This window comes from Numida meleagris, chromosome 3, assembly GCF_002078875.1.
Source record: "Numida meleagris isolate 19003 breed g44 Domestic line chromosome 3, NumMel1.0, whole genome shotgun sequence".
Lineage (NCBI taxonomy): Eukaryota > Metazoa > Chordata > Aves > Galliformes > Numididae > Numida > Numida meleagris.
The window spans coordinates 105,648,238-105,662,569 of NC_034411.1; the positions used below are offsets into that span (position 1 = coordinate 105,648,238).

The window sequence follows — 14,332 nt, forward strand, 5'->3', positions numbered from 1 at the left end:
TTACAGAATCATAGAATCATTACGGTTGGAAAAGACCTCCAAGATCCACAGGTCCAACCCCAACCCACCCCCATGCTGCCCACTGCCCACGTCCCTCAACGCCACATCTCCACGTCTCTTGAATGCCTCTGGCGATGACAGCTCCACCACCTGCCTTATGATGTCCCTGGTAAGAGTCAGCACTATCTGTGCTACAGAGCAGACCAGTCACACAATTGCACACCACTTTTCAGCCATTTCTATTACCGTAGGAGCCGGAGCTCAGCCAGTAGTGTTGGGTTCTGCTGGGCTTTCTCCGGCGTGGGCTGTGAGGCTTGCTCGTGCTCCAGTCTCAGCCGCTGGATTTCCTGCAGTATCTCTCTATATAAATGAAAAGGGAAGATTACAGAGGAATAGTGACCCTCTACACAGCTCTTAAAACACTGTTACAGCCCTTCAAGCACTCTTGCCATCGCTCTTTAGTCTAAGTACAGCAATTTTGTTCACATATGACTGGCACAGATCTGAATCCAGGACAGGTACATTAGCACAGCCTTATGAATTGCTGTAATACACACCGAAAATTTACTACTTAAGTTATAAGAAGTAGGATATTGCTTGTGTGCTGTACTCTGGCAATGACTCTTCAAAACCCTTCAAGTGGAATGCATGTAAGAGACAGCCAAGCTGCTCTCCTTACACAGCTCCTTAACAGCACTGATTGAGATCTCCCTTATCTGGGATCTTGGTGAATAATTTCAAGTACCTGCAGGCTCTCTTGAACGTACAGCATTTACTTCTTACCAACCCTCCAGACCAGGACTCCTTTAAATGAACCCTATTACATTCTTTGGCAGCTCCCAAGACCATGGACAGGGACACCTGAGCACAGCATAACATGGCATCGGGACCCAACACAGCACATTGTCTGCAGCTGCTCAGCAGCTTGCTTTTTAGAGCAGTACCTTTTTGGTTTCTCTTAGGCAGAGAAACACGAACTCAACATAGGGGTGCTGAAGAAGCAAGGAAGGGCAAATGCAGTATTACAGTAAAAATAGAGTTATCTCTTCTTAATGACCCCTCCAGAGCAAGAGGAGTAAACCATCTACAGCCCATCTCCTCTTTTTTCCAGGCCTCCTTGTTTTCTCAGATCATGGAATCATTCAGGTTGGAAAAGACCTCTCAGATCACCAACTCCAACCCCAACCCCCCCACCATGCCCACTGACCACAACCCTTAGTGCCACATCTGCATGTCTCAAACATCTCCACGGACGACTTCCCTGGGCAGCCTGTTCTAGATTCTTCTGTCTTCCAGGGAAAATAAAATAAATGAAAAAAAATCCTCATTCCTCTCAAGTTATATTCATCCACCCTACCTGCTCCACCACCTAGCTGATTGGTTCTCCTGCTGCCCCCTGAACTTACCCAGCTGTGGGGTTTGCTGGGCTGGTGGGCAGCAATACAGAGCTCCTGGTAATCAGTACTGATGAGTTTAAGGGGATTATTTAAGATCAGTTCAGAAGAACAACTTGTTTCTTGGGGAATAAAGGCACTGCAGCTGCATCAGCACTGAGCTCACTAGTTAATGAGGCAGCTGCACCTTCCAACAAAAGATGCAGGAAAACAATCTGCTTGATAAAATACAAAAGCTTGAACATTGAACACTACAAAGCAAAAACCCAAATGTTGTTCCTAAAACACCACCAATCAAAGCTTGGTTTTTACCTGTTTTTGTTTTCCAGCTCTGCTATCAGCTGTCTTTGCTGTTTGTTGGCATCGAAGTTGAAACCCAGGTCTGTGGGTGGGCGAGGCTGGTGGATGAAGAACAAAAGAAAATCAGTCACAGCACTCATTACCTGCTAACCACATGTGACACTGTTTGGATCCAGTCCCATATTTCCTGACTGACACAGTGCAATACCAACAGCCCTGAGGGGAAAGCTGTGCTGGGAGGGAACATTTGACTACAGTGCTTTTTGTGCTTTCCCTAGGCCCCATTTCTCCCCTTCTTCCAGTTCATCAGCTCAGTAGTGATGCTGGGATTAAATTAAGTCTTTCAGGACCTTTATCTTTTGTGATTCTCAAGCTTCACTGTCTCTGTGTGGCTGGCACACTTTTCACGAGCAGCTATCAACACCACCAAGAAAAGTATCAGGCAATTAAAGAGGAATCTGTGGTTTCTGGGAGAATCTCCTGGTAGATGGGCTGTGAGATGAAGACGCCAGATACTTTCAATCACAGAATCATTCAGGCTGGAAAAGACCTCTGAGAACACCAAATCCAACCCTAACCCCTCCCCACCATGCCCACTGACCATGTCCCTCAGTGCCACATCCCCACAGTTCTTGAACACCTGCTTAGGAGGTCTCATATGACTCAAAGCTGTCCTGGCCATCAGATACAAAAGGTTCTCCTTGGGAGAACTTGGATCTATGGAGATGGCTTCCATCATGGTAGATATACACCAGATGGATGGAAGAGCTGGGTATCACCTCTGCTCCTGGGGAATAAATGGGTGGAGAGTGACTGAACCAGGACAAAGCGGAGAGACGCTCCTCAAACAGTCTCAAGGCTGATCCCCATGGTCTCTCCATGTCCTGCTGCCATCAAGACAAGCATGGGCCTGCTCCATTTGCAGCTTCTTGGCCTTCCCCTGAAGTACTTGGTTTCGCTGCAAACAAGGCGGCTGCCTATAATTAAACTATCTGATCCTCAACTCCTTTCTTCAGAAATCCTGTACAAAGCCTGAAATCATCCTCATGACCTAACGTGCTCAAATCCTCAGGAGAAAAGCAGCACTGCAGAGGAACTTAGCCCGTGCTGCTCGCTCGATCATCACATGTTGAAAGATCATTTGGAAATCACGCAGCGGATATTTTGCATGACAGCTCAATGCTTTCTTGTTTTTCTGTTGCTTCCAAGGGTCAATTCAAAGTTCAAAGGTAACTCCAAACTGCAGAGCTGCTGAGATTCAAAAGGACCTTTAGAGAGGGAATCATAGAATCACAGAATACTTAAAGTTGGAAAAGACCTCTAAGATCATCAAGCCCAACCATCAACTCATTACCATTCCCACTAAACTTAAGTGTCCCTCTCGCTAGTTTTATGTTTTTGTTGCTAAGACAGTTTATGTGGAGTTTTTAAGAAGAAATCATGTTGAAGTCTTTCTTACACCATGACAATCAAATCCTATGTATAGGAGAGAAACCATTAACATCCTGCACTTTCACTTCAATGCCGCTGCCATTCCCTTTACTCTTAAATTTACTACCATTCGATAAAGCATTTGCTTCACATCTGCAGACTGTACCACACTGTGACAAGCATGCAGTACTCTTGAGGACAAGACTAAAATACCAAATTATGTGAGAAATTCTAGAAATGGTTGGAAAAAGTAGGTTGCATTCTATTAAGAGGAGTGCAAACGCTCATATTTACTTTAAACACATCAACTGCATTGACACCTGAAGGAAGCAGTTTTTCAAAAAAGGATCTGCAAAAGCGAGTGGTTTGCAAATCATACAGAGTCAGTAATGTCATGCTTTTGCAGAGCCACATTGTCAAAGAATTGATGAGATGCATCCCGGAGTCCTGAGGGAACTGGCTGATGTAGCCGCCAAGCCACTCTCTATGATATTTGAAAAGCTGTGGCAATCAGGTGGAGTCCCCAGTGACTGGAAAAAAGGCAACATCACATCCATTTTAAAAAGGGTAAAAAGGATGACACCAGGAACTACCGACCTGTCAGCCTCACCTCTGTGCTGGGGAACATCATGGAACAGATCCTCCTGGAAGCTGTGCTAAGGCACATGGAAGACAGGGAGCTGGTACTGGAGAACCAGCATGGCTTCACCAAGGGGAAGACCTGCTTGACAGATCTAGCAGCCTTCTATGATGGTGTCACTGCGTCAATGGACAAGGAAAGAGCCACTGATGTCATCTATCTTGACTTCAGTAAGGCCTTTGACACGGTACCCCACAATATCCTTCTCTCCAAATTGGAAAGAGATGGATTTGATGGGTGGACTGTTCAATGGATGAGGAACTGGTTGTGAGATTGTTCCCAGAGTGATGGTCAATGGCTCAATGTCCGGATGGAGATCAGTGATGAGTGGCGTCCCTCAGGGGACAGTATTGGGAGCGGTGCTCTGTGATATCTTCATCAGTGACATCAACAGTGGGAATGAGTGCACTCTCAGCAGTTTACAGATGACACAAAGCTGTGGGGTGTGGTTGACACACCAGAGGGATGGGATGCCATCCAGAGAGACCTAGACAGGCTGAGCAGTGGGCCCAGGAAGACCTGATGAGGTTCAACAAAGCCGAGTGCAAGGTCTGCACCTGGGTCACAGCAACCCCAACAATCAATACAAGCTGGGGGGCAAAAGGATTGAGCACAGCACTGGAACAGGTTGCCCAGAGATGTGGCAGCTGCCCCATTCAAAGACAATATGCAAGGACTGAAAGGCGGAAGAGAATAAAAGAATGAGAGGAGACAACATAAAAAATCTGAAATACACAATGCTTACTGCCAGGAGGAAAGCTGTATATTATTCTTGATGTCCCCTGAGGCAGGAGAATGCAAACCAAGCAAGGAATAATTAAGTTAGGATTCAGAAAAATTGTTTTATCAGTAGATGAATTTACAGATTGGCACAAATTGCCTCGATGTACTCCATCTGGAGTGGACTCCAATGCATTGTTTCTTTTCTTTAAGTTACATGGCTAAATGTCTGCCCAGAGCTGAACTGACCTACAGTGGAACATACCTGTTACTCCAAAACAGAGCGGTGTTGTAAACAGGAATGTCTCAGAACACTTTTTTCCCTAAAAATAAGTCAACCTTCCTCTAAAACACCCTCAGATATCCTATAACTCATATTTCTATCAAATCTAAAGAGATTGGAGATCTTCTCTATTTTCAGGCTTGTGAACTTGATGGATGCAGCCTGAATAAACAACGTCCTATCTCTCCTGTTTTGATTCATTTCTAACTTCATCCTTTCAAGCCAGAAAAATCTGACTCCCAGACACTTTTCTGCTCCCATCACTTCTCAGGCGCTTTGATGAGATTTTTTCTTCGCCCTTCCTTTTTTCTCCTTTATCATTCTTGCTACCACTCTTCTTTCAGATTGATTTATAAACCTCCAAGCACCTGTGAGGAAAACCATATTATTTCACAGAAACTAAAGAAATCCCTGACTGTCACAATGTCATTAACAAAGAACTAATTTAAGCCACAATCTTTGATTTTTTTTCCATTTCTTTCTATGGTGGGAAGAAGTATTTGTGCTCAGGTTGCATTTTTGGGTGACTTTTCCAGCAGTAGATCAAGAATTGAAAATATCTGAAAAGCAAATGTCTTATCAGTTACTCTGCTTGCAGGATGAGTAGCCTGAATCCTTCCTTGAGTCATCTTTCCTTGAGTCATCACTGATCAATAATCCTCCAAACTGTTACAACCTACTTGAGAGTTGCAATTATTTCCTCTGTTACAGGCAAGTATCTTGGTGCTGCAGCCAATAAAGAAAAATATAATTTCATAAGGAAAGAGTTTGCAAGAGATGTGTGGACTTGAAAAAGTTTGCCATTACTTTTCTCAAGACTGCAGACTGCTTTGTGGAGTGAACAGCTTAATGAAGCTTGGCTCATCTTTTACAGCAATCCCAGGATGCTGTCAGTCTTCTGAAAGCAGCAGACTGTACAGGGAGAGAAAACTTTCTAATTACTTCTAGTGGGAGATAATTTGAAAGTATGAGATATCATGGAATCATGAAATCATTAAGGTTGGAAAAAGTTCGACCTCTAGGATCATCAAGTCTCACCTTCAATCTATCCCCACCATGCCCACTCAGTCATAGAATCATAGAATCACTGAGGTTGGAAAAGACTTCCAAGATCATCAGGTCCAGTTGCTGACCCATCACCACCATCCCACCACCAGATACCATTTCAGGTTTCAGTGAATACTTCTTCAGTGAATGAATTCCTCCAGAGCACAGGGAAGGAAACCTGTTATTTGTGGCTTTCCTTCTCGGGGAGGAGTGACTATCTCATAAAGATAATAACCTCAACTACTACTGCATAGAAGCAACATGGAGATCTTTTCTCGGCCCTGCTGGACATGGCTTACCATTTCTGAACACAGGTTCCTAAGGCAATAATACAATATGGCCAAATCCTGTTCCCTGCAGATCCACGCAGAAATGATCTGCAGAGTTCGTTCAGGGTAAGGGGACTCTGAAGTATGGTGGGGCTTGAAAAGTAAAAAGTCTTTTGATACAGTGAATCATAACACAGGTCTCCAGTTTTACACCAAACAGTAGCAAGACCACAGCCAAAGCTTTTCAAGCTGAAGACTGCTATTATAAAAAGTAAAATGTCAAATTAAAAAAAGTTTCAAAGCTATGTAAACTCTCCAATGTGACTGAAAGTACAACTGCCATGACTTTCTGCTTTCCTGCTGCCCAGCATGAGTGCTGAAACCTTGAAAGTTCTGAGGATCACCCAAATGGAAAGCTCCATCCTCTCCCAGCAATGAAATCTATAAGAGGATGGTTATAAAATCTACTCCAAATCCTTCATATCATATAGGAACAGTGAAACCTTCTAGCACTGTGCTCCAGTTTTCCTATGGTAGGGCATTAAGCTTGAGAGACGCCATGCTGGCCCTCCAAGCTGGACTGGGGTTCACCATAAGGAACTACTGTATACTTTTTGGGGTGGAAGCAGAGGATTTAATGACACTTTTTAATCAAGTCCCAAAAAAGGCAGTTTGGCGAGCAGTTACACTCCTCCATCAGCTGGATTTGGAAGAACCTGTCAAAACCCACTAAAGCTTCCCGTGGGCATCAGCTTCCCATTTCCCTGCTGTAAGGCCTGCACTGTGTGATGGAAGTCTGGAACAGTATTTCACCTCTTCATCACTGCAGTGTCACAGTGTACTTTATAATCAAGACAGAGAAGAAGAAACAACAAAAAATGGTTCATGTAACTCCTGTGCGCAGGAGAAGATCCAAGAATGAAGCTGCAGATATATGCTGAAAAGACGTATGACAGCAATTTTGATTCACTTGTTCTTTACTTATTTTAAAAAAACATGTATGAAATATTACCTAATGCCTGAAAGAAGAAAAATTAGTTAAAGAGAATATTACAAACGTTATTTAGGTTGTAGGTACAGTAGCTTTAATGAGATGAGATGATGACAGGCTTTCAGTAGTGCTTAACGTTGAGGGAAGAAGGCAACCACACACTGTTTTCAAAAAAGAGCAGCGTGGGCAAGAACCTAATTATTGCTAACTCATCCACATAACTCAACCTAGTTAACCACTCATCCATAATTTTGTATTTTCTCCTATTTATTAGGTGCTCGTGCTTTTTTAGCAGCGAGGACAGCAGAGCCCTGCCAGGAGTATGCTGGTGATCCCCCAAGGACCATCGAGCCCAACCGTGTCTTCACACAGCACCACCCAAACCCAAACTATATCTAAGAGTGATGTTCCAGCACTCCCTGAGCTCCAGCAGCTTGGGGCTGTGCTCGCTGCCCTGGGAGCTGTGCCATGCCCACCGCTCTCTGGGGCAGAACCTTTCCCTAACCCTAATCTGACTTTGAAAGAAGTGATTTAAGTGAAGTTTGGCGTTCTTTCTGTTGATTTCTTCACTTTATTCCCCTCATCACCTTCTGCTTTTCTCTCTTTTGCTTTCCATCTCCTCAGTCTGTGGCCAGCCAAGAGCTACCTCAACGTACAGCGCTCTGCTTGACCAAACTGGCAAGCCCAAGCATAGTCCTAAGCAACCTGAACTCAATAAAAAGGATTCTGTCCTCTGAAGACTGGCTTGAAGAAAACAAGAGCAACCCAAACAAAGCTTCTTCTCAGTGAACAGACTGGACTGCTGCCTACCAGGGTATAACTGCAATGGTTGCATGCCATGAGCCTCTGCTGCACTAGTGAGTAAGTAAATTACATGTATTGGGTGACAGATGATGCATTCCCCTTTCTTCTCCTCTCTGCCCATTCATTTTTCCTCTTTACAAAGAAACAGACTTGGATTTCAAGAATTAACTCTGAGATCCGCCTCAAATTATTTTGGCCCAGTAAGTCTTCAAGCAAAGACTGTTCCCCTACAAAACATTAATGGAATGTATTTGTATTCATATTACAAGTGACATTTATTATAGTAACTAGCCTGCAGAAGGCAGCTTCAACATTTTATCTAATTTGAGAAAAAGCAGAAGCTGATGGACTGGGTCAGATCCATCACCACGCCGTCCACTGTACAATTTCCAGAAGTGATCACTGTCAGCCACTTCAAAGAGGAGAATAAGCAACCGTGCCTCAGGCTGTTGCAGTATGAACAGCCTCTGCATCTGGAGCCCTCTTAATTTCTAGCAGTCAATGTTAAAAAAATAAAGTGTATTACATCAGAGAAGGAGGGCTGGAGAGGACATCAAGGAACACTTTTGTTCCCATCAGTCTGTCTCTAGTATTCCCAGCAGATACTGGTCTGTCTTGGTTTTAAAGTCTCCAAATACTCCACAGATCCTTTATGGCACTTTGGTCCCATCCCTCCTTGGTCTTCAAAGAGCCTTGCCGATTCCCTGGTTAGAATCCTTCCTTTGATGGTACTGAAAATCTTTTTGCTTTGGACTTCAGTAGCCTTTGGAAAGTGCTCTTCCAATTCCCTTCCTGTCCCTGAGTTTCTGGTTAACATTTAACCAGCCACGTTTATGGGCTTCTTGTTCTTTTCATTTGGGCAAGTTCTCCATTTCCCAAATGCCAACCTTAGGACATCCCCTTAGCTTTCTTACTAACCCAGAAAGAGAACTTCTTGTCTGGTTTTGTTTTCTTTTTGCTGCTTTCCTGGGCTTCTAGTAGAGCATTTTGATCAGTTTCCAAGCAGCTATAGGTTTCATGTTTTTCAGACTACTCATTTCAGGATTTTTTTTCTGATTGTTTCATTTTTATATAGCTCCCCTTATTGAAATGGAGTATCTGCATTCTGGATTTACTTGGCGAGCTCCCTCCTGCTGCAATACCCACATGTGTGATGGCTGCTCCTACCGACCAGCGGACACTGCCAACACTGCATGAGCTCATCCTGGTGCACCACTTGGGACCAAATCCCAGAGAGATTCTTTTTGCAGATCATAAAACAAGTTGTTCACAGAGATGCCATTTATTGCACCCAAATGAGCTCCTCTCCCTCTGAAAAGGCTCTCATTTAATCTCTATGTGGGTAGCTGAAATCTCCCACTGTTACTCACCTGTCCAACATTATCATCACCTTATCAGGGGTCAGAACTTCTTTTCTATCATTAAGAATCAGCAATTTCAGCTCACAAGGATTCTGCAGTTCTTCTTTTTTCTGTGATATTTTTATGCTTTTACACTGTTTCTTTCCTCTATGTATAACATCAGTTCCTTGCCTGCCTGTCCTATTGGATCATGCCTGTAAAGCTGGCAGCCGTAAAATCAATGAATGGCTGTTGGATTGGGGTTGTCATTATTTCCCAGCCTCTGAGTTATTCCCATCTCTTTGCTTTGATGTTATAAGAAGAATCTTAAAAGAAAGGAGTGCACATGGAAAATCTCAGCCGTTCCATGTCCCATACCATGAACATTCCCCAGGATGCTCCTCCAGGGAGATCTCCCATTGGCAAGAAATGATCAGAAGCTGTCATGATGCAGAGAGCATTTGAAAGAGGACCTAAGAATCTGATTTCTTCAGAACACGAAAAGTGTATCCCTTTTGGCTGCTCAGTAGTTTTTGGCTGTGAATAAAGTGAATAAAACACTGGACTCAGTAAAGAAACTTAGGTTCTTGCTACTAAGCTCTGGACACAAAGCAAACACCCTACCATTACTCTTACAGCCTTCTTTCTCCCCCACACTTCAGTCTCTGGTGATGCTTTGTCATAACAAAGCATCACCAGGGATCACTCTACTAGATAATGTAGGGAATGACAGAATGGACTGATGGAATGAAGGAGTAGTTCGTCAAAGGCCTTTGAAAAGTCTCCATAAGCTCTAAATGTTGCCTCCTTTACATCCAAAGAAGCTGCCTCATTTTTAACCTACAAAGTACACACAAACAGGTTGAGGTGATCCATAGATTTTTAAATGATTGGGACCTTTCAGACCCATATTGTGACACTTTAGTTTTCATTAGTACAGCCAGAAAAGAAATCAAGAGTAAGAATTCTTCCACCATCTGACAGAGTGAAGGTGATTTAGCACAAATTTCCAGCAAGATGCAACGAAAAGATGAAGACACTGACTTAGCGTACTTGTAAACATACAAATGCCTCCTCTCCTCTCCTTCAGGCTCTCTCACTCTCCATAAACACATTCCATGACATTTGCTCCACAATTTCTTTTCCTCGGGTACCTGCATACTTCTCTCTTCTGCAGACAGGGAGGGCTGCTCTGTGCACTCTCTCATCTCCCCTGACCTGGCTCATGGTGGTCAACCAGGTCAACTGTTGGTCCACCATTGGTCAACCATTGGTCAACCGCTGGTCAACTGTTGGTCTACCACTGGTCAACTGTTGGTTAATTGGGACCCCCAGGTCCTTCTCTGCAGAGCTCCTCTCCAGCAGCTCATAATGCATGTGGGTGTTCCTCCCCTGGTGTAGGACTTGACACTTGCCCTTGTTGAACCTCATCAGGTTCCTCTCCACCCAGCTCTCACCCTCTCCAGGTCTCGCTGGATGGCAGCACAGCCGTATGGTGTGACAGCCACTCACTCCTCCCAGCTTTGTATCATCAGCAAACTCTCCAAAGGTGCATTCTATCCCTTCATCCAGGTCACTGATGAAGATGTTGAACAAGCTACTAATTAAACTCTGACATACACCCCCTGCACTGCACACCCAGCAATGCAGAGGAACACAGAGAGTGGGGCTGGCGCGTTTACTCACCGTGTTGCTAGCCTCAGCGGCCAGCCTGGCTGCGTAGCGGGCGATCAGGCGGTGCTCCTCGTCCAGCCGGCCTGGGCTGTCCAGCACGCTGTGGGGACAAGGACAATCGTCAGCTCCAGGGGGACAGGGCACTGCGCTCACAGCAAACAGAGAGGTGATGTGAACAGCCTACAGCACGCTCTTTGTCATCCCTCTTCCAAGTCGGGGCTGCTCTTGAGACTTTGCTTCTCATAGCATTTCCTCCATGATTCATATACTCCGGTTTTCAGTGATAAAAATAATTAATCTTTAATAATTAATAAACTAATCATAATTAGAATCATATCATTGTTATGGTTGGAAAAGATCTCTGAGATCATCAAGTCCAACCATCAACCCATCACCACTATGCCCACTAAATTGCGTCCCTAAATAGAATCCTAGAATCGTTAGGGTTGGAAAAGACCTCTAAGGTCATCATGTCCAGAGGGAAGCTCCTGGCCTCAGGACAGCCAGTCACCAAACAACATGAACCTAATGCCAGCACTGTGATCAAGCTGACAACATCCAGATAGCATCAGGCTGAACAACTCGGCAGTGCTGCACAAAGGTTTTCAGCATGGTCTCCCTTTAACAGGGAGCCAGCCAATTAGTTATGTAAACCAAAACATCGTTAGCTGAAAACCAGCATTAGCATGGAAATGAGCAACGTGTTTCGTGCTGCAGCACAGCCTTCCCAAGGCTGCTCCTGGTGTTTGATGTGGGATTCACCAACACCTCGTGGGCAGCCGTAAATAACGTGGAGCCCGTACCTGGGTGCGTTTGTAACTGCACAGCAGAAAGCAGAGCAGAGATACATATCTAATGCACAACAACAGCTCCTTTCAGTCCCCATTCACCGCTTTATGAGATGATTTACATTTGTTTAAGCTCAATTTCACAGATTTATGTTGACGCTTAAAGAACCACATCTATATTGTATAAATCACATTTATATAAAAACACAGATATGTTTTTGTAATGCCAAATTGAACAAATTGAACTCTTCTGAGGCTCAGAGTCTCAGAATTAAGGGAAAGAAAACAGAGCCTTCACTCCAGGCTTGATGATCTCCTTACAGGTCCTCACACTCATTTTACGACTTCTTTTTGGTTGAGGAAGAACAATCTTTCCCATTCCACTTTCTGAATTTCATACCGGTTTTGGTCAGATTTCCTCTGTAATTTAGCCTGGTTGAGTTTTTTCCTGATTTACAGGAACGCAGGCCATTCCATCCCTTCCACCTTTTCCATCATCTGCTAATTACTCTCCTAATTACTCTCTCAGTTCCTGGAACAATTATCTGTTCATACCTAAGTGAATTAGGAAATAACTATTGACAATTTCTTACTTTCTTGGAGAAAAGTTGTAATAAAAAAATAAAAAGCATTTTGCATTTGCTTTTAAACGAGAAGCACTGGTGCAGACTGGGAGCACTGATGCAGCAGAATTTTGGAAAGGTAATGCTGGAGATTTCCATGTCCTAAAAGCTTTGAGCCAAACTGGTCTATTTTGACAGCTCTGTGCTAGTTGCAGAGCACTGACAGTCAAACTGTGAGATCTCCCACCAATCCTTTGGAGACTCAGCTCGTTGATGACATCCTGGCAAAGCAGAGGGAGAGTTCCAGTGAAGGCATGCCCATGCTATGTTGCCAAACACTAACACAGAAATGAGCCCAGACAGCCAAATTATTGGCTAGGGCTGAGGGATGGGTAAAGGATGTTAGAGAAGATGATAGGGCATGGGGGCAGCTTGGTGATTTCAGGAATTTGTGATGCAGAGATGTGGCAGAGGGCAGCAAATGAGGCTTGGTTTATTCTCCCAGCACTGAGTTGAAGGTGCAAGGAGTCAACCAGGATGAACTAGGTCCCAAGTTGTACCCAGGGAGGTTTAGGTTGGATCTTATGGAGAATTTCTTCATGGAGAGGATGGTGAGTCACTGGAAGGGGCTGCCCAGGGCAGTGGTGGGGTCCCCACCCCTGGAGGTACCTAAGAGAAGTGTGAACATGGTACTAAGGGACAAGGTTTCATAGAATCACAGAATCACAGAATGGCTTGGTTTGGAAGGGACCTCAACGATCACCAAGTTCCAACCCCCCTGCCACAGGCAGGGCCACCAACCTCCACATCTGATGCTAGACCAGGTTGCCCAGGGCCCTATCCAACCTGGTCTTGAACACCTCCAGGAAGGGAGCATCCATAGCCTCTCTGGGCAGCCTGTGCCAGCACCTCACCACTCCCTCTGTAAAGAACTTCCCCCTGACATCCAACCTAAACCTTCCCTCTGTGAGCTTAAAACCATTCCCCCTTGTCCTATCATTGTCTATCCTTGTAAGAAGTTGATTTCCCTCCTGTTTATAATCCCCTTTTAAATACTGGAAGGCTGCAATGAGGTCTCCTCGCAGCCTTCTCTTCTCTAGGCTGAACAAGTCCAGCTCCCTCAGCCTGTCTTTGTAGGAGAGGTGCTGCAGCCCTCTGATCATCTTTATGGCACTCTTCTGAACCCTCTCCAACAACTCTACATCTTTCCTGTACTGGGGCCCCAGGCCTGGACACAGTACTCCAGATGGGGCCTCACAAGAGAAGAACAGAGAGGGGCAATCACCTCCCTGTCCCTGCTGGCCACCCCTCTTCTGATGGAGCCCAGGATACCATTGGCCTTCCGGGCTGCAAGAGCACACTGCTGGCTCACGTTCAGTTTTTCATCCACCGGGACCCCCAGGTCCTTCTCCGCAGGGCTACTCTCAAGGAGTTCTCCCTGTCTGTATATATAGGTGGGACTACTCCGACCCAAGTGGTGGTGGCACTTGGTGCATCAGGCTGATGGTGGACTTTGGGATCTTGAAGGTCTCTTCCAACCTTGGTGAGTGTATGACTACATTCTATGATTCCAAAGATGACCTAAGAGTAAAGATCTCGGGGACAGAATATCCTCAAGGAAAGTGATTTTCTCCTTGCACTCTGCCTTAAAGTCAGCAGTGCTGCAGATAATTGTTGTTTCAGGGTCAGGATTTTAAAGGAAATGAAATCAAACCATCCGAGCAGCTAACCAGCCATCTGTCCACCTAGTCAACTGACCACAGGTGAAACACACAGATCTGGTGGCCAGCTACTCTGCAGGAAATGCAGAATACAAGATGCATAAACATAACGAAACAGGAGGTTAAAAAAGAAAAAAAAAGAAAAATATATGATTGTAAAATGAACAAAATCCACTGAGCTCTGTTTGCTCTAAGCCTTATGCAGCACGGAGGGATTTTTTGGTTGGAGGACATCGGTGAATTAAATAATTCTTACTATGATGAGAGAAGGCAAGTGACGGTCACTGCAGCCTGTCAAGATTGCTACACTAGCACTTGAGCTTTTTTGGCCAAAATGAGGAAAAAAATGATCAAAAGAAGTGACAAT

At 44.6% G+C, this 14,332-nt stretch overlaps 1 protein-coding gene across 10 annotated transcripts in view; it reads right to left on the reverse strand.

Moving 5' to 3' along the window:
* Positions 1–14,332, reverse strand: part of DTNB (dystrobrevin beta) — a 139,056-nt gene that overhangs the window by 45,522 nt on the left and 79,202 nt on the right. For 8 of the 10 annotated variants that reach the window (XM_021391889.1, XM_021391891.1, XM_021391890.1 and 5 more), the window contains 3 exons: positions 10,906–10,993; positions 1,707–1,792; positions 247–360 (listed from right to left, as the gene is read on the reverse strand). In XM_021391889.1, coding sequence (XP_021247564.1) covers positions 247–360; positions 1,707–1,792; positions 10,906–10,993 — 288 coding nt within the window. Of the gene's footprint in view, positions 1–246; positions 361–1,706; positions 1,793–10,905; positions 10,994–14,332 lie in introns of those variants that run through there. The other 2 variants (XR_002436908.1, XR_002436911.1) reach the window with 1 other exon arrangement.